Genomic DNA, 27,300 nt, shown 5'->3' with positions numbered 1-27,300 from the left:
TTTGGCCCGTTGTGTCCCTGGACGTGCTGACCAACACGTCACATGGCGCTGATCCTGCAGGGCCCCATGCAGGGACCTCCAGCCGCAGAGGGAGTTACCGATGGCACCTACCGAGAAAAAGTTTATAAGCTATTTCAGGGGATTCCCCCTCGTTGCCACAGCATTTCGGTGATAAACTGGGAGTATTTGTTCATTCAATGTCCCATTCTCCAGAGGGATTTAGCAGTGTGAGTGTAGGTGTGTGGTATTTCTCTCTAGATGTAAGAGGTTATCTATCATCTCAATAATTCCTTGCCCTAAGGCCTCAACTCTTGATTTTCAATAATCGTTGAATGGAAAGAGAGATGGTCAGTGGGGTACAGTCTACAGGCTTACTTGTTTATCAAGATGGTTTCTTTACTACAGGCTGAGCTTCCCCTGCAAATGGCAATCCTTTTTGTTTTCTCCCGCAAGCAAGAGAATGATACTTTAATGACTATGTTTTCTTAAAGAATTAGCAAAAATTACAAATAGGAGAGAAATACCAAACTGTCTCTCTCTCTGTTTTCCTCAGACTTCCTGTAAATGTCTTTCTTTTTCCAGTATCTTTGATCTGGAATAATGCAGGGTGTTTTTTCTTCTTCTAGTGGAATTGGCACAGCTCAAGTTCTTCGGATTGTCAGTTACTTTAAGAGGACATAAGAAGAGATAAGAAACCTTAGTCCAAGACAATTATAATTGCTTCTTTTTCAAACTTGCAAAATACTGTTCTTAAGAGGCAACAATATGGTTATTTTTCCAAAGAAACATAAGGATCTATTTTAAATGTTAATATGTCCTTTCATTTGCATTAGCATGGTTCAGGAATTACTGCATCAGAAACACTGGTGTTAGGCACCAGAGTAAAGCTGGAATGAGCATCAAATCTGAAGTATTTGAACTGAGATCATTAGCTGATATAATATGCCATAGCTTAGATTACTTCAGTGATATTAGTTTCCCATATAAGAACTTACTAAAATTTATGATGGTACCAACCATGACCTAACATTTCCCTCTCTATGTATTTTAGCTGTTTGTATTTGCTTCTAACATGTTTTGCCACTTCTTTTAAATGACCAAGAGCAGAGATGGCCCAGTTGGGCCCCAGGGGCAGGTCTGGACCGTGAAAGATTTTTTAAGTAGCATGTGCACAGGCTGGTTCATCTCCAAATTAGATGTATTGCTGAGTGTGTGCAGCGCAGAAGGGTACACATCCCCGCCACGGTGGCAGGACGCCTGCAGTCACATCAGGGCTGAACAGCTACTGGAAAGTGCTGGAGAATTAGAGGGAAGTTGGAAGTAGTCAGTAAGATTTCAAATGAACTTGGGAGGTTTGAGAGGATGAAGACAGAGCTCAGACTTTGGTTTTTTCTCTCTTCTTGCCTTCTTTTTGCTGGCAGTTGGTAGCACGTTGGCCTGCCCCAGCGAGCCCAAGGATAGAGGACCCACTGCCAGTTGCTGATATATGGCCATGTCTCCTCCCAGAGCACCTTCCTGCGCTGCTTGGGCTGCGGTTGCAGCAACAGGGAGCCGCACTGCTCCTGCCACAGAGCGGGAGTCTGAGGCTGGCAGGATGCAGCCCGGCTGCTCTGATATTGCCAGTACTTCCAGCAGCCCTCTGAGAAGGGCAGGACAGGACATGCGGCAGGGCAGGCAGCAAGGTCATCCCTACCATTTACTGGGACGCTCCTGTTGCCCGTGAGTTGGTGACCCTGGGCAGCTTTGTGCTTGGCCTTTGTTTAAAGCTATGCCTCCTTACATGTGTTCCCATAAATCTGTGGTGGCTTTTCATGTATAGTGCGCTGTGGCGGTACCATAGTACTCAGCTGTGTTTTAGGAGTAAGACGAGGTTGATGGCATACTCCAGATTCATCATCTCCCTGGTAACATCAAAATGATCAAAGCTACTTACTCTTCCTCTCCCTACATCAAATCCCTGTCAAGGGCACATTCATGAAATCATATAAGGTATTTCTATTATTATTATTATATGAATTTTTTTAGTATTTGGCAGTGACTGGAAATTTGCCATCCACCCACCTTCCACAGATGGGTGAAAAATATAATTTAGAGCAACTGAATATAAACCAGCTGGTGAATTACTGTATAAGCATTGCCGAAATACAATGTTGAACGATGTAGTCTGTGTGAATGCTTTTATACTGAACTTGCCATAAATATTAATGTATCACAAGAAATAGTGATGCAAAGTGAATGTATTTTCTTGATATGGGAATTTTTTTGTCAAATGCTTGAAGTAACAGTCTGTGAAGGTTAGGTGTATTTGTCAGTTATTCTCCTATGTTCACCTTGTCGGTATGCTCTTCCAGGGTGTTTGCCTATGTTCTCCTTACTTGCCATCAGCAGTTCTCATGATAAGGTCCGGCCTGGGATCAGAGTCCGCACTAGTCTGTAACTGGTATAGTCATCTTTTGCTAGATGACATTAATGACTGTAAAATGCTGCCCATTTGTCGTGATAATTCCACAGCCACTTCGTTTGGGTCTAGCTGGGGTGAAAGGCAGTGGAAAATGAGGCCTGTCGTGTCATGAAAACTCTTCCCAAAACAGTGCCAAGGGTACGATTCAAGTCAGCACCCTTCCCTTGACAAGGAAAATTCACTGCCACTTGAAAGCTGTTGAAGGTGAGATGGTTTCCATCATTCTGTCTCTAATTCAAGAAAGGCCTGTAGAGGGTTAAAGAAGGCTTTGAAAGTGTCTCATAAAAGATGCTCAAATTGATGGCAAGAAGTCTACTAACCACACCAAAAGCAGGAAGCCAGGTAGGGTATTGCTGGGACTGCTGGCTGGCTGGCATGTAAAATGGGCACTAAGGTGATACGGCTGTAAAGAGAGAGGCTGAGTGAATTCGTTATATTGGGCTTCACTTGATAAAGCCCGCGTTGGGGACATTTGCACACCTGGTGTACTCTTTCTAGCAGACAAGTCAAAGGAGCCAGATCAGTTGGAAGTAATATATGTAAAATATTGGACAAAACAGCATCAGTAAGTGACAAGAAAAAGATGCCAGTCTTTCAAGAGTCCTGGAGAAACTGAGGTGTGAAGATGAGGCACTGCTGGTCAAGACGGGTAAATTATCCTTACAAATAGCAGCTGGGCCAGAGGATGGTAGGTTGATAATGCAACCTGTACCTGGGAGTAGTAAAAGTATCTTCTGCCTCAAATCATAGAAACCAGCTCTATATCATGCCATATTTTTAAAGAATAGTATCACATTTAGGCATTTCATTATGAATCTGCTTGATCTTGCAATCACTTCTTTCCTGGTATTATAGGACGAGACGTCGAAATGTATCTTGACAACAGATGAGAGGAACGTAATTCTAAAATAAATGTATAACACAAGCCATTTCTTTGCTCACATATCTCTAATGTCAAGCTGCTTCTGATAGGAATGGCCAGAGCTCCTGTTCGCTGTGGGACCAGGAGAAGGAAGGTGTTCCTGGATTTCCTTTTTGACCTAAGCTGAGGCCGAAGTCCAAGTGTTTGATTGTAACCTAATCTGTTTTGTGCAATGGGATATGGATTTTGAAGCACTCCTGACAGCGCATGGAGGTTTGCAGGATCTAGTTATGGTGATCTTGTGCTTTTTTGAAACTTCTCTATTTTGAGGTATCTCCTAGAAAGAGGTACTTTCTGTTCCCTTTTCACTGCCTGAATTCTATAAAAGGAATGAAAGGATTAAGGCTGAAATCTTCCCTGCTGTTCTCAGCCAAATTACTTTCCTTTTTTAATTTTTTTTTTTTTAACCTAAAAACACTGGTATCCTTGACTTTATAACAGGGCTGTATTACAATAAAAATAATGCAAAGACATATTAAACTACTCACTACAGAGGTGACATATTGTTACACAAAGGAAATTATTCCAATAAATAAATTCATTATTTCATTAAATGAATCAATAAATTGGTTTCAGATCTTTGACAGAGTGGGGAAAGGAGCTTTTCAGGGATAAACTTGAGGAATTTTTTTCTGTTGCAACTCATTTTTTTTTTTTTTTTTCCAGAAATTGCTCTTCACAAATATATACCATTTGAGTGACTTAACATTTTATGTATAATTCTGTGTGTGCCAGCTGTGTGATTATTAAGACAGCCTTGTGTGGTTTTGTTTTATGTTGCAAGTTCCCTTGAGAGAGGGGAACTGAATGCGTGGGGTATGGGTAGTGACTCATTTTGCCCAGTCAGATGGTGATTAGGGCTTTCACAGCATTTACATCACAGCAAGATGCTTGTGTCAGATTGTACAGCTGAATATTGCATGCAGCATTAAAGATTAAAATGAGAAATGGACCAAGCATGACACAGTAGCTGGAAGTGATGTTATAGATAACTAGCCTTGTCCTCATTGATTTGTCTGCAGCAAGTGACAATGATCTGTTAATTTTACCTTTGCAGCGGATAAGAAATTATCTGGTTGCCCTGTAGAAGCAGCAGCAGCCTACATAAAAGCTATGTCTACATAAAGAAGTATCTCTAAAAAAGCCAATTAAAAAATATCTCTTCCAAGAATCCCATGAGGGAGCGTGTTCTCAGTAACTCTTTGTTCACTGCTGTGTACTGCACAATAGGCTGGAGAGGGAGATTTGTTTTTTTATGAATGGTAAATGGGGAGGGACATAATGTCATCAGATCGTGATGTCAGCCCAATGAATGAAATACTTGCTTAGTGTATTGCTTCAAGACCAAGAAAAGGGACACCATCTCAGTTTGGCTTCCTAGAATAAATCGTCTTTTGCTGACGAAGTCATCTTTCCCACGTGTCATGAATAATCCATGTAAATTGGGACTTAAATAACCAGAAGTCAAGAAACTCGTGGAATAGTGCACATTTGTTCTCTTGCACGTCCTCTCAGAGCTGCTAGTGGAACACCCCTTTGCAGGCGCTGCTAATGGGCTCAGTGAGTTGAAGAGCTATCACTGTATTCTGTTGTTCTCTATCTAGCCCAATGTTCTGCTTTTGTCTGCAGAATTCTTTGCTGAAGCTACAAGCCCTTGAAACCGATCTGTGCTCTGCGTTTCTGCCAACCCAGGAAGAAACTCCTCAGCTGCCGGCACCCAAGGATCCAGCCCCTTCATCAGTCCACACCAGTGTGCAAGCTGATGGGGCCAGTTGTGGAGGTAAGAGATCATGTCATGATGTGTTCTCATTTGCAATTATAAAAAAGCCTTGTGACTTGCAGTTTAATATCAGATTTGCAGTCCTCTGGGAAACAGGGCACAGCTAATGCAAAGGACCATTTCCTGATGCAAATGCTATGTAATGTAAAAAGGGGTGATACCTGTTAAAAGAACGGAAATTAATGGCTATAACATTCTGCTTTTCTGAGAGGGAGTCTTGCTTTTCAGACAGGTTTTAAGAATCCTGATTCTTTTCTTTTCAGTTTTAATCTGTTTTTATTTTTTTTTTGTTCAAGTAAATTTTACTTCCTATGTCTGCATTGTGGGAGATCACCTGCCATCTCATGTAATTCTATTTTTGTCATTCTTTTTGTCAGAGCAATATCACTTCATTTCTCCTATTATTGATTTTAATTTAATGCATCAGCAGAGAGATAGCGAAGGTGAGTTTTACAGCATGTGGATTTTAATCATTCATGAACCTGTATTATTACCCATCTGGGCAAACTGTGGTGTGTTATCTCTCCCTCTTTCCTCAATATGGAAACCAGTCCTTGCAAATAAATAGCCCTAAGGGTTGGCACTATTTTTGTCAATTCGTAGCTTGTAGTCACAGGGCTGGCAGAGTCGTGATGCTCGGTAGAAGAGGAATCACGGTTCGCAAAAAATAGGTCAAAGGCAATATGACTAATACATCTCACAGACAAGTGATATGAATACACAAATACTTAAATCGTTCACCATGTATGGTCCAAATTAAGGCAGACATGTCAGTAACCCCTTTGCAATTGACGTTTTATGTCAGAATAAAGGCTGGGTTCAGAAGAACTCATTTCAGAAGCTGTTTGCTCAGAATTTTCAGCAAGAAATAACTGTAAGTTATTTACCTAAAAAAAAATCACAAATGGTAGTGTTCTACTTAAATTCTAAAGTTTGAGGTTTGCATTGCACAATTAAGGAAAATGGTATGTAGAATCCAAATTATTATAAAGATGAAGGAATGTAAAAAATACTAACTAACCTGGGTTTTAGCTAAAAAAAAAAAAATGGATGCTTTAGCCCAGCTAGGCAAATACCTTAATAGCTCTTGGATACAGGTATGGAACTTGCACTGGTGCTAGTTCCTTGGCGTGGATCTGAGGCAGAGACAGATCTCACGTCTGTGCTGCACAGGCAGAGACATTTTGCGGCCCATCCAAAATCCGCACTGACTCTTTTCCTTTATGGCAGGGTGGGTTTTTCCTCCTTTTCCAGTAGTTTGCTGAATTATTTTGCTCTGGTAGTTTCATAATTCATCGTTAGGACGGTTCATAATTGTTTCCTTTGCTGATTTTTGCTGTTTTGATTGGATTTTGTTTTAATTCATACTGTTAGTGACCCCTACTTCCGATACCCTCTCCAGCTCCTATTTGCCTATGTCCAGCTCCACAGGCAAATATCAGATGATGTAGCATTTCTCTCATGCAGTTCAGAGCATGCTCTGTCACTCCAGCAGTTCAAAATTGTGCTTTAATTAAAGCTTACCTATTTAATGGATTTTAATGTATGCTCATTCCTGCTAACATCTGCTTTGTGGTTTGTGGGTTTTTTAATAACTTGCCATTTTGCATAGAGCGAGCTAGTCCTAATTCTGTCTCTTAAATGGCTACTGAAATCTTCTGATACATTCAGTTTAGGTACAGTTTTCACATGGGACTATTGGCTATTTCAGCTCAAACTTGGAGGGAAGTCCAGAGATTTGTACCAGGCTAGGAACAGAGCTTTTAGAGGATGTGCCATAAATACTACGTCTCTAGTTATTAACCTTTGCTCAGTGAATCACGCAACAAAATTTTTAATATTAACAATGTACAAATGTATTATTTTAAAAATAAACGTGATCGTGTAGTCTATCTAATTTCTTTTGTTTCACATCCCAGTCAACAAAAATTAGAAAAAAATACATTATATGTATGGTGAGTGAAGCTAGAACAGTCTAGTAAAATGACAGGGCATTTCAGGATGCAAATTTTAAGGGGTGAACAGTAATTCTTACCTCTGAGCAAAGTCAGAAATTTCCAGTTTACTTTTGAATATGAGAAAACTTGAATTAGAGCTGGCAAAATGAGACCATAAAGAATTGCAAGGGGGTATTAAGCTAGGGTTTTTTAAGGGAAAAAAAGAAAAGCAGTGTGTGAGTTATTTTTATAGCTTTTGGATATGGGTATACATCAAATATGTGACTTGAGCTGTGAGCAGCTGAACTTAACTACAAGATGTTGTAAATGTCTTTTTAAATTAAAAATGATGATACTGGCATTCACGGATGTTACGTGTTGAGGGATGAACACATTACATCTGTGTATTCTTTTTTATATACAACAGATTTCAGTGTATTATTGTTTACTTAAAGAATATGACATGCAGGAATACAGACTTGTACCATATGACTTGTCATGCAATTGAAGTCCACATTATGAAGCATACTGCATATTACAAGACACTAGATCTTGGCTTTAAGTCCTGTGGTAAGCTCTTGTCAGTGCTAAGCTGGACTGAGTAGATGAGATGGAGGAGATGCAGGCTAAGGGGCAACTTACTGGCTTGGCTAGAGGTGGCTTTAGTTTCCAGTTTTGGCAAAAATAGAGGCTAAAATTAGATCAGACACATGAACACAGGTAGATGTTTGGTCAGTTCATGGGCTACTCTCAGGATAATGCTTAGTGTCTTTTTTAGGATCTATGCAGAACTGGAATCAGGATGATGGCCCTAAGTTGTAATTAAAAATGGGGTTGGTTATAACTTGTCTTCATCCTGAGATGTTCCGCTATTATAGTAACTGGGCCATGTAAATGAATCAGTTTGAATGACTTGCTGACCACTTCTGGTTGTTAGGTTGTAATTTAATGCATCTGGTGGTAGGGTTGGGACTAAAACCTTTCTTGGGGCCCTAACAAAGTTGCACCAGTTTGCGAGCTTTTGTGGAGCAACACTGTCAGGAAGCCCTGGTGCCAAGGAAATGGAAGAGCCCTGGCCTTTGGGAAATACTCCCAAATTCACCTGGCATGCAGGTTGTCTCCCTTCCATTTGCTAACTGAATAAAAAAACCTCCTTGAACTCTCTGCAGCTCTGTGTGTTTGGTTTTACACTGGGGCTGCTCCAGCCACTACTTGTCCTTTGCATTTATCTTCCAGGAGTGTTTAGTCTTGAATGTGTACTTTTCTTCCATTTCTGAGACTGGGTTGGGCCTAGTAAAATTGTCTGGTTGTAAACATTGAAAGGAGCAAATATCTGTGACCATAGTTTATCAGCAGTACGGACTGCCTCCTGCAAGAGGAGTACTTTTAGGTCCACAGAAAATCAGAGTTCAAATGTTGGAAACTTTTTTCCTGCACCTATCATACACAGACTGCCTGGTTTTTTTATAACATCATTTTCCTTTCACAGTGAAGAGACTGCTACTAAATATGACTATAAAAAATTATTTCTTTTAATAACAGAGCATGAGAAATAATGAAACTATTCTTAGTCAACTTACTTCACAGTGATTATATGTTTCTTGAAGTTCAAAGATGGTGAAATAGAAGGAAGGAAGCCAGTTTCTTCTCATTGACAATATTGTTTTTCAGAAGTTAAAAAAAACCCCAAGAAAACAAAAAAACCCCCACCACAAAACAAAACCCAACCAAAACTAGTAAATTTTTTAAAGTCTTACAGGGTAAGGAAACATTACTTGCCAGAAAGAGACACTTTTGTTTGCAGAAGAACATTTATTCCAGCCTTATCACTGTATGTTGTCTGCGTACCTAATTTCCCATGACTGGTACAATGCTCTACCCTTGCTTCTCCCAGATGCCTTTCTGGATCTCTCTATGGGAGGATTTGAGTCTCATACACGATTTAGAAGTTTTGGGTGTTGCTCTGGTATCTTGGAGAGTTGAATTTGACCTACAGAGTATGAAGTACTTAGAGGAAAGATACTAGGTTAGAATTAATAATCAACTACATTGTCTCATTGCGAAAATGCTTACCGTAATTATAATTGATGGTGCTGTTAGAGTAGATGAACTTATAGATACAAAAGTCATATGTAACTTTTGCATGACAGACTAAACTGTGATTATACGATAGACAATTGGATTTTTTGCTGTCTGTAAAGCAAAAACAGTTGGACAGTGCCTGCTAAAATGATATTTGAGGCCATTGTAACTATTATTTTTTTAAATCAATAGTTGCTTTCTGTGAAGGGTGCCATTCAGAGCTGGTTTGTCCCCACTGTCCCAGTGCAGCTACTGGGATTTGTAGCTTCAGTATCTGTTGGGCAGAGGTCAAATAAAATGCATTACAAAGGTTCCACTAAAATCCTGAAGGAAATACCCACTCACCATGGGAATGTCATGTTCCACGTACAAAGGAGAAAATGGAAATAAAGTGAAAGTGAAAGAACTTTTCTAAACCTGCCTGCTCTTCTGTGAATAAACCCATGTACAGTTGTTTTTCTGTGCAGTTTTAGGCTTTCATTGAATAAAAAGATTCTGTGAAATGTATTAGAATGCATGCTATATTGCAGATATAATACTGATTAGAAATAACATGCACGCTGCCTGGAAATATAAAATAATTTATATGAATTCAAAGGCTATATATATATATATGGTTTTAGAGGAAAAAAAATAACATAGCTGGTGCAAAATATCATGTACTATGGAAACTGATGTAGGGGAACCTGAGACAGAGCACATTCTTTGCTTTAACATATATTAACTGGTTTTTTTGGGGAGAGCTTCTATGAGAGCATGGAGTTTCTCCCTAAAAATATAATCTGCTTTAAGGCACAATCATCTGATAGCAAAAATATCAACTAGGCTAGATCATCCTCATCCAGGTGCCCACTGAGGGTGTGGAAGAAGATTCAATGGTTCTTCCCATTAAGGTACCCAGGTACAGGAAAGGGCAGGTGAACTCTTGGTATTCCCTGGAGGCAGGCTCTGTAACGTGCCCGTTATTTTCCATGTTACCCATAAACAGAATCAGTGTGATGAGGGTCACCAATTCCTACTTTTTCAGTCCAGAATAAATAATCTTGACTTCTAGCTTGACCATCTCTATAAAACAAATTTTACCTTTTGAGGCACCTGAGGCAAGGTTTCCATTTATAGTCAAAGACAATATCAACATAGTATCATAAGCATGACTCCTCCAAGTAGCAGTCACTGCACACTACCTTGAATAACTACCTTGAATGTTAACTGGTGGTTGTTGTTATTTTCATATCTTGTGTTCTTTAGACTCATGTGTACGTTACTTCAAACCTTAATGAAATTCTGCAGGATACTGCAAGCAACACTGGAGGTTCTTAACATCAGGACATATTATATTTTGATCTGCCTTTCTCTTGACCAGAGGACTAAATGCTAAATCAGAAAATCAAACCTGTTTTGTGCATTTGTCGTCTTCTTCAGGAATGTGGCTTTCAAAAGCAAACAAATCTATGAAAATATAATTAATGCTACTATTCTGGGAAACTCTCCAGCTTTATATTAGACTTCATAGTTTACAAACACACTCACCGACCTTCTCCTGTGCAACTCAAAAATGCTTTATGTTAAGCCAGTAACTGTCCTTTCTATTTTCTCATCCTCAGTATTATGTTCATCCTGCATGTGATACTTTGCTGAACTATTTGCTGTTTACTTTGAATACTTATGCTTTGAATACTTCTGTAAGTATAGATTTGTATTTATTTAGGTAGCTAAACATCTTGTGAGTGACCCTCGGTTCATATTGGTTTATGCTTTCTTTCTAGAGCCTGCGCCAGCCCACAGAGACTGGCAGAATGACACGGACAGCAGCCCACAAGAACACCACTCCCTAGGGACCAGTCGACTGCTGTACCACATTACGGATGGAGACAATCCTCTTTTGTCACCACGCTGCTCTATCTTTAGCCAAAGCCAGAGGTTTAATCTAGACACAGAGTCTGCCCCTTCTCCACCAAGTGCTCAGCCTTTCATGATGTAAGAAAATATGTTTTAATTTTTACATATTTTAAATATTTTTTGTACAATCCATGGTCTTTGACTGTTCATGTTTTTTCAGTTACTGTTATGTCATAAACAGAAATTTTCATATTGTAGCATATTTTGACATGGTTAATTTGCAATGCTAGAAATAGGATCTAGCATTTCAGTAATAACACAATACAATAGTGTTTGAAGTCTTTGTTAATTATAGTTAGCAAGGACAGTTTTAAATGTTAGTTAGTAATTAGTCTGATGAGTGAACATAAGACAGAGAGGGCTATCAAGGTATAATACTAAAAATTTCAGCTGTAATAGAACTATAGCTTGAGTCATTCACTAGGTATGACAGTGTCATAGAACATATGAAGACTCCATATATGTGATCTCCAGAAACCAAACTGTGAGTTTCAGACAGAAACCAAACTTTCTTAAAAGCTTATATATATATGTAGCTGTCAGCTGCATATAATAATCAGATCTATTGATTTGCAATTGTGAAAAATCAGAAACTAAACTGCCTTCAAAATGATAATGTTTATTCCCGGTAATAAATACTCCCTGAGCTTACTTGTACAAATCATGTTGTTACAGTCTCCCATTACAGTTGGAAGATTTGTGAAGTAAGATGTGGGTGTTAAATGTAAATACTGGATCAGGTTGTGACCCACCAGATTAAACTTTTGAAAAATATGCAGAAATCCCACTATTAATTAAAAAAAAAAAAAAAGAGAGAATGAAAGACAGATGGTGAACTCATTAGCATACCCTCGGGGTACCTTCAAGCAAAAGCAATTATTTTATGCTTACTTTGTAAAACTAAACTATCTCTATCCTGTGAAGAACCTAGCTGCAAATTCTGAAGTGCTAAGAAAGCGTTAAGTGTGCCTGAAACAAGGCACGGTCCATTATAGCCAGTTCTTTGATCCAGCTACTATGCTTTTGGCTTTTGTAGGCCAAGAAGTTCTTCTAGATGTAACTGTGAAGAGTGCAAAGAACCACAAACAGTAGCACAACTTACCAAGCATCTTCAGAGTCTCAAGAGAAAAATTAGGAAGTATGAAGAAAAGTTCGAGCAAGAAAAAAAATACCTGGTAAGATAATAATTGAAAAGATAAAGGGAAATACTACAAGAGGCAAGGAAGAATCCCAGTGTATTTAAACTTATGTGAAACAATAGGAAAAAGGGTATTTTTAGTAAAATGAAATAGGAAAATCATCAGTGAGGAAATACCTTTTTGTCATCTTTCAGTGTATGCAGTAGTTCTGAGACACTAATTTGCATTTTGTTTGGATTACCTTTGTTGCAAAATATCCATCTTCTAGATGTGTGAGAAGTGTGAATCAGTGAAATATAGCTGACAGGCTTGTGAACGGAAACAATTAAAAAGATGAAAAGCTACTTATTTACTTTGTAGAAGTCATTTGCTTGGAAACTGTTGCTCTGCTGTGCAGATTCCTTCATTCAGGCAGACTCCTGTAAACCTCCAAAGCGCAGGGCTCAATAGAAGCTGATGGCAGAAATTAGAGAAATAAAAATTGTGGTGTGTTGCTGGGGGGGGGGGGTGTGTTTGAGGTCAGTGGTGTGCTCTGTGCACCGTATGCAGGATCATCGCTCATATCGAGCTAGTTTGTGTAATGTGAATTGTGCAGTATAAACATATCAAAACATCCGTGATGCTAAGGATGTGTACAATATGAAACAGGGAAGTTTGTGATATTTTGTGAGTACATTAAAATGAAAATTCAGCAAATTGTATATTACCTTGTAATCTCATCAGTGACTGCAAACTTAAATGTACCTTTGTGAATTGTACTGCCCTATGGTCATCATATACTCTTAGGAGTAAAATTTCATAAACAGTCATCACACTGTGACCAGAAAAGAATTTATTTCAGAGGTTTAATTTTGCAAAACTGTTTTGCCATTTTAAATATCTGAGTTTTGAAGATTCAGTGTAAAGTGATATCAATTTGGAGGCAATTTCTAAATGCCAAGAAAGAACTGATATACAAAGCTTTTGTTGTTTGTTGCTTTTGAAATCACTCTGTTGCACAGGATGTTTTCATGTGATTAGTTAAGCAGTTCAGTTGAAATGTTTAAATTGCCGTTTCCCAAGAGAATCCCTGTCTTTAAGCAGTAAGGGCTTATCCCAGCAAGGGACAGAGTGCTTCGGTTCCCATCCTGGAAAGCACTTAGGAACTTGACTAACATTGGGTATTTGATCAGTCCTTTTGAAGTCACTGAGATTACTTATCCAATTAGTCAAGGACTTAAATGTTTTTTTAAGATCACAGTCAAAATGCTCAGATCCATGCAGTACTGTGCCGCAATGGGGAGAGATAAGGCATGGTAAACTAGTACCACGATCAAGCCAAATGCTCTGCATGACACTATGATATAGTGCAGTTGGAACTACGGACATTTTTTAGCACACTGTGTGTGGATAGGTTTTTATCTGTTTGACTGTATAACCATCAGTTGTTTCTTTTTTATACTTCCTTTTTCTTTACATTCAGCCTTCACATGGTGACAAGACTTCCAATCCTGAAGTTCTGAAATGGATGAATGATTTGGCCAAAGGTCGTAAGCAGCTCAAAGGTATATAATAACATGTCATTTCACGTTATTGCTGAAGCTTTTGGAAGTATGAGTGTACCTGGAATATTTTAGAGTTAGCTTTCTAACCTCAGTGCTCCGCTTATTTTTCACTAGTGGGTGGCAATAAGTCTCCCAATGACAACAAAGAGATTAGGTGATATGACTTTCCTTGATTCCTGAAAGCAGGGATTAAAGTAAGCCAGTTCAACCCTCATAACAAGTCTAAAAAGGGGAAGGGGAAAAAGACATCACTTCTCCTTCATAACTATAAACATTCATGCAAAAGGCAATGTTAGTCTGAATATTTTTATGAGTGTCCGAAATACAGAACTACAAAGTTAAAAGTGTCCTTGTGGTAGTACAAATGTAGGTGCAAAATGTTTCTTTAGGACTGAGGTTACACAACTCTAAAGCTTTTGTTTTTTTGATCATAAAAATGGATCTTTCCCAGATATTAGATTTTGTCTTGAGGGTCAAGTTTTGCCCTTGACTGTCTGCATACCACTCCATTAACATCTGTGGGTGTATCACATGCTTGCCCTCAGGGACAATGTAGCCAGGACGGATTGATTTTTTTTTAAGGTTATTCATAATTTATCTAAACCTTTTTTCCCCCATTATAAATAGATTCTCACTAATTAAAGTGTAGTATTATGTTTCATCTCTCGTTTTGGATATAGTTAAGAATAAAGATATAGAGGGTGTGATTGTGGTAAATAAAGAATTAGATAGTCATCTTTCGGTAAATTTCTTCTGGAAAGTTCTCCCTTAAATACTTGCCTGTGTAATCACTAGATATTTTTTTCCCCTTGAACTTTGTGTTACAAATCCAGGAAGGGCAAATGAGAGGGAATGGCCAAACTACGCAGTTAACTTTCTGAAAATTATCTCTCTGACTCAACCATTGCTTCAGCTAGCCAGGGGGTCTAGCTTTCATAGATCAGCCTCACCTTCACATCCAAAATGCCTTGATCGTGTGAACACCCTTGACTTTATTATCCTGAATAATGACACTGATTTTAAGTAAGCAAGAGTCATGAGGTTCATGAGACAGGTGCAATTGAAATGGAAAAGCACTCAAGTGCTTGTAGGTCCTTCTTCAAGTTCGTAAGGCTTGTCCATCCTTCCTAGCTCTATGAGTTTAATAAAAATTACTGTTTTTCCCTACGAACCTGGCCTGTATCCTGACTGTTACAGCTAAAAATTACGTTACTGTTTCCGCACGATTTTCAATAAAATTAACACATTTGGAGCCATCAATCTCCTGCCTTGCCCAAGGTCCTTCACCAGCCAGGCATACTCTAGGAACAAAGCCTGGTTTTATGGGAGCTAATTCAGACCTTAATTCAATTTCCTTGTTGCTCTGTGCAGGTCCCTAGAGCTCCAGGGTCTTTGGCTTTGTGTCAAGCTAATATACTTACAAACTTCATTGCATCCAGGCAGGTTGCTGACTGTGTAGCTAGGACACACTGTAACCTATATGTCTTCTGCTGGGTTGCTCAGGTGCTCTTCTGCCAAGGGAAGTAATTTAAGCCAAGCAGCTGATTCTCCTTGTGAGGACCAGCTCAGTAGCCTGGCTGGGATGGCAATGCAGCTTCTGGAAGGGAGGTTTATGGTTTAAATTGCAATAGAGAAGAGGGGAGTTGGTTATGGAGACCTGGAGTACATGGCTCCAGCAGCCTGGCAGCTGGTGTGGTGGACTCTGTAGCACAGCTTTAGGCTCTCCAGCCCTTCTTAGGGGAGGGCCTTCGCTGTCCTTGCTTGTGCAGCAGCACAGGAGGGCAGGCAAGCACAGCTGGGGCGAGAGTAGGGCAGGTGGCTGCGGAGACACTGCCTCTTGTCCAGGAAGGCATCTGTGAAGGGCTGCATCCTTAGACAACAACCCCCACAGCAGGCTTGGACATGTTCTTACTTATCCAGACATCAGATCACTTGAGAGTGCATGGGTTTAGTGAGAAGAAGGAGGGGAGAGAGAGAGCTCTGCTTCCGTATCCCACCCACGCCAAACTTCCCACAAATACTCTCCAGTGCTGTTTGTCTTTTTAAGCCCCTTTCCTAAGCTCACTCCCACTGAAATTCTGCACTGATTCCTACCCAGCCCCCACTCTTTAAACCCAGCGCCTCTTCAGTCCTTACCCATGGTAACACCTTTTATGCCAAAGATGGGCTTGGAGGAAAAAGGGAAGTACGTATGTGCTATAAGTTTAATTGGCCTGGACGCATCTCATCCCTTAACCATTGGATTTCTCTTTAACCAGGATAGAGATGTTACATGTTGAAGTGAAGCAGAGTTACTTTCCTACACAACTGTGGTATGATAATAATAGTATGCGAGAAGTAGGGATGGTTTTTTTTCTTGTAATGTCAGAGGAAACTTCTTTGCAAATATTTCTGATCTATTTACTTGCCAAGTAATTTGCCTTTCAGAGCTGAAACTCAAAATGTCAGAAGAGCAAAACTGTACTTCTAGAGCACCCCAAAGAAATGATCATTGCGAAAGCACTGGGACCTCTAAAGAGGCTGGGACACAGGAGGCCACAAGCGTGGAACCAGCTCCCTCAGTAGAAGAAACCATGGATAGTGTACTGAGGCGATTAAAGGAGAAAAGACAACACTTTAACCTTCCTGAGACTATTAAGGTATTTAACAAGTATGGCTGTTTCTTTCAGAACTTTATCATCTGAGGCAGATATTAATTTGTGTGTAGCTGTCTCAGGATGTGCTGGTGGGCGCGCACCTTGCGTCTTCTGGCACTGCAGTGCATTTTCTCTCTAAGAAGATGGGAGCTCTACTGCAGTTTTCTGAAGTGACTTTTCTGTGAAGGGTTGCACAGAAAAAAGAGGTGCAGAAGGTTTTTTCAAATAGCAGTAAGCGCTTTTTGCTCAGAGATGCAGGTATAAAACTGTTTGCCAGGCACTGCCGAAACCTGCCTACTTGAGGCTGTGTGTGCAGGAAGCGTATCTTCCAGCGTATTGAAGATGGTGACAGCAAAAGCAATCCCATCTTGAGCCCACAGAAACTGTGTGACTAAAAACGTTCCTGAATTATTTTGACAATAAAGGTCCCCTTTCACTTGAAATGCTGAAAGCCTCTGCCCAGTCAATAGCACTGTGCTAAGGTCCATGGATAGCACAACCATCCAGACTGCGTTGCCCTTCTGATCTCGTACGTTTACTTGTGCTGATACTGCCTCTGCTCTTCCACGTTCTCAATTACTCTTCTAAATTTAGGAGCAATAGTCCATGAAACATGCTTGCTTGGCTGGGCAATTTATTTTTGTTTTTAAACTAGTACACGTTTTAAAATTCTGCTGTACCTTCACACTACTGGCACATTATAGGGTCTGTCTGCAGCTGTTGTTCTGCAACACATGTTGTCCATAAAAATACTTTTTTTTGGGCTATTTTTGCTGTCAGATGATGTTGCTATTCCTGATGCTATACAGCCAAGCAAGACAATAAATTCTGTCCTCAAAGGTAGCTAAAATCTAAATGTTGACAGTAACATTTAGACTCTGGCTGATGAACAAAAAAGGGGAGGGGGTGAGGGGGACGAGGAGAGTGAAGAACTAAATGCTAAACTATGCAAGAACTAAGAAATTATTCTGGGTGGATTTGAGTAGCAGAAAGTATCCAGCAGAGATAATTTTTAATGTTTTTGTTTTGTTTTGTTTCTATTCTTGGTTCTTAAACAACTAGTTACTGTATAAAAACTAGAACTGTGCATAATGATGCCGCGCTTCTGAGATCTTGAGCTCTGCATACATGACTGACTTTTTAATTGTTCCTTTTTATAAACTAATTTTTTTAAAACCTGAAATGGAAAAAGTGTTTCATAACTAGAACTCCTTTGTAAGAAAACAAAAGATGACAACAAAACCATGCTGTTCTATATGCAGTCCTAAAATCCCAACAGTGCAGACTGTATGATAATATTTTCAGTTGTCAAATACTTCTTTATTACGCAAGGAGTGAGATCAGATGACACCAAAACAGATGTCAGTGAGGAAATCCTGTCCATGAAAACTCTCTTATAAGAGAAGAAGTTGGGTGTGGGTCTCTGTCCCACTCATTTTTTGATTCATTGGACTTCTCCTGATTTTCCAAGAGAGAACCTCCTAAATCTGTGCAATGGCATTGCTGGCTTGAAGTACTCTCATAGAGAACTGTGTAATGCAAATTAAATGTTTGCACAAGTTAATATTTTCAAATAGGTTTTTAAAGATCTTACTTGTTTTCTTCTTGTATTCTTGTAGAGACAACTTGTGTTGAAAGAACTATCCATTTGTTAGCAAAGGTGTTTGATAATAGTTATACAAAACTGCCACGGAACAGAGGCTTGAAAAGGAATAATATGAAGTCAAATTGCTCTATTTCAAAATTATCTATTTTAGTACATCCTTAAGCATAACATTAAAAATGATTGGTTTTTGATTATGAGTCATCCTGGACTTTTGGGGGAGAATGAGGTTTATAGCACTGATGATGTGAAATGAATCAAGGACGTCTGCTGGTTACAGCAAAGATCAGAGGCTTCATTTCAGCTACATGCAACTTTGGTGTGACAGTAAATATTTTTTATGTGCAACATTTGATTTTGTATATAACATTTAGATCCTGTACCAGAATCTGAGCTAGACTAATAGTAAACTAAGAGTGGCTAAATGTTTCTTTTTTCAAGATTTAATTATTTTGGGCAAGGATAGTGTTTCCATAAAAGCCTGCCGAGTTCTCCCTTGAAGTTCAACTGTGGAAAGCCTCCAAGGCCCTGCTGAAATATAAATGAGAAAAGGAGTGTCCTTAAGAGAGGTGCAGAGTAAAACCCTGAACCACCCAGTATGTCTAAAGAGGACAAACCGCAAGACCTGAATATGACCTAGCAGAATAAAACACCCCTCCCACAAAAAAAGTTACTGAAGGAGAAGACTTAGAGAAAAATTGGGATTGGCCTGTGAATGATTCGGTAACCCAAAAAGGGATGGCCACCTGTTACTATTTGTGTCACTAGCTCCTTGTGCTGGGACCTGGTGATTTATTTAACAGTTCACCTCATTGTTAGGTTTCAGAAAAAAGAAAAGATTAAGACCATGAACGTAGGCGTTCGTAATGAGCCACCAGCCATCCCCAGGCGGCAGACTTGGTAGGCCCTGGGAACGCGGACTCGGGGCCTGCATGGAAGCAAAGGGCTGCCTCCGAAAGGCCGCAGCCAGGCCCGGTCCCCCCTCTCGCGTTGTCTGCCCTCAGAGTTTGTATTTGCTGTCTGGAAAAACAACAGCGAGCTGAGAAGGCACAGGCATGCAGGGAACTTACTAGTGAGGAAGACAACTGTGTACAATGTTTTATGTGCCTTTGTCCCAAGTTATGACAACCAAACTACTACCTTAGCTTACATGTAGTCTCCCAAGTTATGACAACCAAACTACTACTACCTTAGCTTTACATGTAGTCTCCTTTTTCTTTCTTTACATGCAACAAACAACTTTTGCCTTCTATTTAGTTTGAAGATTTGCAGTCTGTCCCCCAGGGCTTTTCTCAGACTGGTTACCTTTATGTATCTGTCCTCTCATTATTGACCCGCTTCAGTTCCTCTTTTCCTTGGCTATGGAGCAGTGTTTTTATTTAATTAGCGTTGAATTTCATGCTGCTGCATGCACCCTACAGTCCTAAGATGTCTTGGATAATTCTGTAGCTTGTGATTCCACCTGCCTTCTCTGATTTTGAAATTATCAGCCATTTCAAACTTAGCTGAATACAAACCCGTCTTGAGATTGCTAATAAAATGAGCTAATGAAACAGGCCCAAATGCTAAACCCTCTTGAGATTGTTTCTCTTGTGTAAAATCAATATTAATGATCACTCCCTGTTTCCTCCTAACCATTCAGCTGCTCCAGTCTTAATAGTTTTTGAAAGAATTAACCTTGTATTAATTGCAGAACTAGCAATAAGTAAACCAATTAGCTACTTTATAATACTCCTATATTCTAGTTAGCAGCTCTTCTCCTAATGTGAATGACAGATAATTTTGCAGTGATTAATTCATGCAGACCTTTAAGGCAAAAGTGTGATTAGTGGTTCTGCACTGTTTTTGCATTTGGGCAGCAAACAAAAAAGGTTTTGCTCCTGCTGAAGTTAATAGCAAGGTACTCCTTTGATATTAGAAGAGCATTACTTCTTCAGGGCTTGATATATTTTCAAAAAGTAGAGGCTAATTATTAAAAATACTTCTCCAAGTTGTCAATAAAAAACCCTACTCATTGACTTTCTGCAGAAAGGCACCCCCTCACCCCCCAACTCCATAATTCTTCACGTTACTTCGTTGTGGTGGATGAGCTCTTCTCCAAAGCACCGAACACTTGGCCCTAATTCATACAGATCTGTCGTGATCTGGCAGAGACTGTGGAAAATTACATTAGCTTCATGTGTTCCTTGCTGTTCCGGCCCAGATGAAAATATGCAAGTGTCAGGAGTAGATCTTCTTGGAAAAAGGAGGAAAGGGAGAGGAGGAGAGAAATACCAGTTAAATAGTGTGCTCCCTGCAGCAGACACCTATACATATATTGGTATATCACCAACACTGACAAATCTCATTGCTGAAAAATCAACATTCATCTTTCTGGTACCAGTGATTCATATTGTGATTTTTGATCAGAAATAAACTGCTGGTGTTAGGTGTTCAGCCCAGCAGAGCAAGAACTGTGAGTGAGGAAGAAAGGCCACCTCCGTTTCCATTGTTAGTAAAGGGCTGCACTTACTGCAGCTTCCCCGTAGCGGCCCTACAGATACATACTGTCCAGCCGTAATTGCCTGCTGGCTGATCAGATTATTCTTCCATTTCATTTTAGAGATAGCACCTTTTTCTAGTATGCTTAGCATTTATGGGGTGTTAACCATGGTATCACAATCATTGGATATTTAGGGATTTCATTGTGAAACTATCATTCCACTCTGTAAATGTGTTTTGTTTGCACAGGTGAAGCTTTCTGTTCTTCATCCCTTGCCAGCCAAGGCAAATCTATTTTTCTCGATCAATAATTAAAAAGTTGAGGAATGTCCTCTCTGCATTTTTGCAAGTTTCTGAGTATTTTGTCTAGAATGGTGGTTGTTCTCATTTGTTACAACTAGGTAGTATTTAATATATAATGGGGAATGCTATCTATGATTTATGAAGTGATCTGGTAAACAGAAGTTAATAACATACAAATCTCATTAACTGATTTCTCCCTAGAATGGATGAAAAAAATATTTCTTTAGTTTTTCAGTTGCAATGACTATTCATAAATGTTACCTAAACATTGGAAAATGTTCTAGGAAAGTACTGCACTGGTATCTGTGGGACCTCAGTGCCAACACCACCTACTTGGATGCTGCAGTTGTTTCTGTGAGCCCGCCTTTCCAAAACCCAGCCCATGAGACATACCCCATGTCCATGCAATTTGGTTGTGACATTCAAGAAAAAAAACCCTGCTTCTTTAGACTTTCTGTCAACCGGTATTCCCAGAAAAATTTTTCAGATGCAGGCTCTGATCGAGCAACATGTGAAGATTCTTGCCTTACTGACTAAGACCATAGTTTGTACCCTCGGAAACTTTCCAGATAAGGATGCAGTGTTCTGTCACTAGCATATTACCGCTTCCTGACTTCAAGCTTGTTAAATTGCTTTTGTAGAATAGTAATTTTGAAAGAAATCAAGGCAATCAAGTATTAGATCTTTATATAATGACATTAAGAAAAATAACATTCCAGCCTTTCAGTACATTTTCATTCATGCATCTTTCTCCAGAAGAAAGAGCACAAGTTCAGGCCACAAAGACTCCACTTTGGCCAGACAACGTATGTGTAAATACACAGTGTAAATACAGCGTAAATACTGTGTATTTACAGTGTTTAAATTACAGTGTTTTAATTACAGTGTTTAAATCAATTTAACATTTACAGTTATATATAAATAAACATTTACAGTGTTTAAATTACAGTGTTGCACAGTATTTAAAATACTGTGTAAATACAGTGTATTTTCCACTGGTAAAGGCCTAACCTAACACCTGCTCAAAGCAGTAGAAGTACCTCCTAGCTCTCACGGGCTTTGCATTAGGCCTTGAGAGGGTGATGTACTTTGATTCATTTAAAACTTCAGTCATGTAAATTCGGACTCTTCTTGCTAAGTCAATGCCAAGTCCCCATTGCCCTAAGTGTGGACAGAAACAGAATTCATTATTAATGTTTATCTGGGGAGAATAGATTATTAAACAGAAACCTACCTGTACCCTTGTAATGAAATCCTGACTCATAAATAACTTTTTTAAATAGGATATGACAAAAAAGCAAATGGCTTTGGAAAAAATCAATCTTCAGAAATGTCTACTGTATTTTGAGAGTATTCATGGACGACCTGTAAGTATACCATGGAAAGATAGGTAAATTAAAAATTATCTAACTTCTCTAACAAATATTTTTGGACTCATATATTAAATATATTTAGATGAATTTTACGTGATTAACATAATTTTAGTTATTTCAAACTAATCTTCAGGTATAAATGTTATTGCCTGATACTGATGAATTTGGTTTATATTTTTAAAAATAAAATACAAAAGCAAGTTTCTAGTGGCCCTGCATCTCTCTTCATGATTGGAAGTTGCAGGTTTTGATGGTAAAGGTGGAGGATTATATATCCACAGCAGCCGTGGCTCATGCATACTGTAGCTGTGCTATGACATATGAAAGGTTAGAATGCTTAGCAGCTGAGAAAGGTTTATAGGGCACCACCTGAGACATGAGACATGAGATACATGAGGTCAATGACATGACCTGTCATCTGTGTTTTCCTTTATTTCACAGCAGCACTTAAAACTGTTAATTAAAATCCTTTCAAGGGACATCATTGCTGAATGTAGGTCCAAAACCAAAAAATGCCACCATTGGTGAGATGATGATTTGAAATTTTGTCTATACACAAATGAGGAATTCTTGCTTGATGTCTATGTCCTTATTCTTATGACTGTCTCTGTTTCTGGCTAGTAATTGTTGTGGTAGAAGAAAAGGGGAGTGGCACCAGCACATGTCCAAAAATATGCCAGCTCTTCAAATTATTATGATCTGAATCTGATCTCTCTGCATCTTGGATAAAATAATTTTTGTCCATCTTCTTTGGGCTTGGAATGAGAACTGAGGGATGGAGATAATACATAGGAAGGGTATGAACAAATTATATTTCCTAAGAAGGAGAACAAAAAAGTAATTGAGTTATTAATGCTATATAGAGATAAAGAGACTTGAAGATTCAAAGACAGAAAAGACAGTAATAGGGCATGCTTTGTAGCATGGGGTTCAGAGAGGGTGTTTCTTCTCAAGGTTGAAGCAGCTCTATAACCAGCTAAAAAGAGGATACTAACTGCATAAGGAAAGAGGTGATCAGCGATACTAAGCAGCCATGAGGGAATCCTAGGTCTGCCAAACAGCTCTGACTTCAGGTCACAGAAAGCTCAGGGACAGTCAGGAATTTAAAGCAGGGAAATGGAAGTTAGGCAAGATTTTTACTTTTGTTGTTGTTGTTGTTGAAAATAAACAAGCAGTCTGGAGATGCTCTGCACAGTTACAGCTGCATACTTAAATAATCATGTATCTTAGAGAAGCAAATTTTAGTCTTTGTATCTATATGAACGTATTTTCCGGACGGAAAGGGGTGAAGAGTCTGCATGTGTCCTGCACACCAAGAACAGCTGGAACATGAGGCCAGCAAGGCCCAAGCTCAGTGGCAAGCGCAGGCCCTGTGCCCAGTTCAGAGCTGGAGGGGCCCAGGAAAGAGAGATCTGCTGGGGAAGCTCACGCAGTTTGTAAAAGCCAGGAGGTGATGACTTGGAGAAGGCAAATCGGTGACCGCCCAGGCAGAGGCACCATTAGCCAACAAAACAGGTGCCTCTCTGCTAGCAAAGAGGTGTCCCAGTACACAAAATGCATTTTCACAATACTTGAATGTTGATTGCTGAGGCCTCAAGATTCCCTCCTTTAGATGTTTGAACTAGCAACCCACGACATGCTTTGTCATTTAATGCATATCCCACCATAGCATTATCAAAAGGTTAATTTGAATGGAGTGTACTGGGATTCCAAGAAAATAATCAGAAATTTAGCCTATTATGCAAAAACTGTGGTGGTTTGTTGTGTTTTTGTGTTTTGGTTTGTGGGTTGGTTTTTTTTTTGTTGTTCTTTTTAAGCGAATAGCAAAATTCAGTCCTAGACAATGTCGCAGTTATTGTAGAAACCTCCTTTGGGAGTAACAAAGAGAGAACCCATCAGAAAAAAATTATCAAGCTGCTGCTTATTCAGAATATTATGAATACAGCAGCCTTGAAACACAGTGGAGAGAGCTGGTGACGATGTTTGCCCTGCTGATGTATAGTACGGATGAGCACCATCTTTATCCAGACTTACCTGAGCAAAGTCAGAGAGGGCTCCGACTAGGTTTAAAACAGAAAATGTTGTCTTCTGGCTTGTTAAGCATTCCTGGAGTTTTTATGTGTTGTAATCAAATGGAATGTGAGGACTAGGGAAGAGAAGTGGGCTAGCTGGGATAGGCAAGCCCTGACATTCTGCAGTGAAGCATGTCTCTAGAAATAGTCCCTAACTACTCAATCAGCCAGCCATATGTGGTGTCATCAACCTGCGTTTGCCTACTGTCACCCTTACTTCTGATGACCAGGTATTTGCCTGTTTCTGAGCAACTCTGGACTATTGTCCATACTGTCAGCCAGCCTGTGGCTCTTCAAACCTGCCATGTGTTCCCTCATCTGAGCGTGTGTAGCTGGGCTTCAATGCAGTAGCGCAGTTGCAGTGCCAGACAGTGAAATTGTACCCAGTGGGTGCTGATAGGCGTGTAAGTTGAGGAGGGGAGGCTGATGGTGGACTAGTTTGCAAATGACTCTGTTTTGACATTTAATTGCTGAGGAACACGTTGTTTTCCTGGTTTTGTTTTGTTTTGTTTTTCTTGTGGGATTTGCTCTTTTTTCCCTTAATACAGTAAGTTGGTCTACTGCACAGCTAGTTTCCATAAGGTTTATTTTTGTATTTACAAATATTTGTGGCTGGATCAGTCTCTTAATACCTGATTTAAAATAATATTCTCCTCCAAATCAATGCTCCTAGTGCTCATAAAAGAGCAAGAGCAAACTAAATGAACAGACAGGTGATCCCGATTGTGGAAGGCAGTTCCAGGGATGCACAGAGCAATTCTGCATGGAGCCAAGTCACTCACTGAGGCTGTAAAGCTGTATTCTCAGCGCTCTCCATCCCACTGGGCCGCAGAGCGTATTGGCCCAGGCAGACTGTCACATCACTGTAGCTAGCCTGTTGCTGTTATTACAGTTAAGTACGTGAGATATCAATGCAATGCTCAGTCGAAGCAGATCTTAACTCTTACAACTCTATCAGCATCTTCAGAAAGAGGCAGAGCATAGTTTGCCCTCTGCCTGGGTGGTGTGGCTCAAGGAAGTGAGGAATCTGCACTGGGTATTTTCCATTAGAAAACAGATTGCCATTTTCCTTTTTAGAAATTGTATGGATTAAACTACAGTTCCCATGGAATATCTATGGAAGCAAAATACACATCAGGTCATACTCTTCTAATACCTTTCTCAGCTTTACAGAAGCAAATGAGAAATTTATTTATTTATTTATTATTTTTTATTTTGAAGGAGTATAATTTGTTATTATTTCCCTTTAGGTAACCAAGCAAGAAAAGGGTCTCATGAAACCTCTTTATGACAGATACAGAATTATCAAGAAACTTCTCGCAACTCCATCTTTAATCACAACAATTGTAAGTTGGAAAGAATTCATAACCAGTGTCAAGAAAACATACTAACTGCTGTGTTTGATTTGAACCTGTATGTCAATTTGGCAGCGGTAGAACTACTTATATTTGAAGAATCTGCTCATTGGTTAATACAGGGTGTTAATATTTCAAATAGAGCAAATGCTCTGTAAAATTCAACTTCTAAGCGTGCCAGAGGTTTAATGTACGGCAGCAGTTTCTGAGACAATAACTTCAAATGACTGGGTAAGAGATCAAAGGCTGGCATTAGTTTTTTTATTACGACTAACATATGCAACACAGAATGAAACCTATCGCTTTCCAAGAAACACTATACTGTCACTATATCTACTATATTTTGTTGACAATGCTTTTATCAATCATGTAGCACATAAATATCATTTGTAGTACTTTAATTAATAATATATCAATGTAATCTAACAGTACTGGTATCACTGTGAGTAGAGTTAGTGGAATCTAGCTATTTAGAAGTTAATTAGCATGTCTCTACCAAAAATACTAATCTAGTAGTAATTGGGGCTGGGTTGATTTTAAAAATTATGAATTATTGTCTTGTTAGATGGCAGTGGAGCTTTAGCTTTGAAAAAAATCCCAGTGTAAATCTTTGTACGCATGCACATGGATACTTTATTTAAAAATTTAACTGAAGTTCCCTTGTGTTACTGCTTAGGAGCTTTGCTCCGTGGAGTTTTTATGTTTAAGCCTTAGTTTCAAAAGCTCAACTTTTCTTCTGAGGATGAAGGAACGTGAGGAAGACAGTGACACCACACTATTTTGGTCGTTACCATCTGTAGCTATAAAACTGTGGAATCTCCAACTCTTGTTACAGTCAGAATTTCTGGACATAATACAAACAGCAGGTGGTGTATAAGAGGAGTACAAGTTCCAGCAAGACAGCACTGCTTACATACATACAGAATGGTCTTTAAAGCTTTGCTACTTATAAAGGCTTTTGAGTAAACAGAAATAAATTGCTGGCTGGAGATACTCAGAAGCAGGGCCAACTTCTGTCCTGTTTCGTCATGGTGGACAATATACAGTAACTCAGTGGCCCCCATGAGACGTCTCATGAACAATCTCAGGTAGACCTGGCTAAAGCTTTCAATATGTGTATTCTATTATTTCAGTGAATACATCCAGGAAGTTAGATCCTAATTCTTTACGTTGTCATCCTATTAATTGTTAGTATTGTAATATACACAACTAATTTAATAATGCTTTACATTTTACAAGCAGGAGGAGGAAGACTCAGATGAAGACCATTTTCAAAGCAGCCATGAGTTATCATCCAGTGCATTATCTTGCCTCCCTGTTGATGAGCACCTGTGTTACTCTCAGGAGGAGAGTGAGCCTCCATATGTTTCACCTCTGGATGAAAAGAAAGTTTTCAGGCAAACAGCCTTGTCTATGTCCAATTTACATGAAGCAACAATGTAAGTTCTGTTTTGGTTTTTTTCCCCTGAATATTTTAAAATATTTCATGTAGCCTTTGTAAATGAAACATGATACATACTTATTGCATGGGAATATTCTATACCAAAGAAGTGATTCAATGTTTTCTTACGGGAGAAAAGAGGCAGAACATAGCTGTTGTTTGGGCAGCGCACCTGTGGTTTGACCTATTTATTCAAACAACTTTGTGCCAAGTCCATGAAGAGAAAGGTGAAGGAACGTAAGCAGCTAGGAGAAATAACTACATATACAGAG

The 27,300-nt window shown here is 39.3% G+C and overlaps 1 protein-coding gene across 1 annotated transcript in view; it reads left to right on the top strand.

Annotated features, from left to right (window-relative positions):
* FAM13C (family with sequence similarity 13 member C) overlaps positions 1-27,300 on the top strand; it is a 57,098-nt gene that overhangs the window by 25,688 nt on the left and 4,110 nt on the right. Inside the window, exons 6-13 of the mRNA XM_075505276.1 lie at positions 5,013-5,163; positions 10,949-11,159; positions 12,118-12,256; positions 13,683-13,764; positions 16,192-16,403; positions 22,071-22,154; positions 25,483-25,578; positions 26,830-27,026. Coding sequence (XP_075361391.1) covers positions 5,013-5,163; positions 10,949-11,159; positions 12,118-12,256; positions 13,683-13,764; positions 16,192-16,403; positions 22,071-22,154; positions 25,483-25,578; positions 26,830-27,026 — 1,172 coding nt within the window. The remainder of the gene's footprint in view (positions 1-5,012; positions 5,164-10,948; positions 11,160-12,117; positions 12,257-13,682; positions 13,765-16,191; positions 16,404-22,070; positions 22,155-25,482; positions 25,579-26,829; positions 27,027-27,300) is intronic.

This window comes from Mycteria americana, chromosome 6, assembly GCF_035582795.1.
Source record: "Mycteria americana isolate JAX WOST 10 ecotype Jacksonville Zoo and Gardens chromosome 6, USCA_MyAme_1.0, whole genome shotgun sequence".
Classification (NCBI taxonomy): domain Eukaryota; kingdom Metazoa; phylum Chordata; class Aves; order Ciconiiformes; family Ciconiidae; genus Mycteria; species Mycteria americana.
The sequence above is the reverse complement of the archived record's forward strand: the minus strand, read 5'-3'. Positions and strand labels throughout refer to the sequence as shown.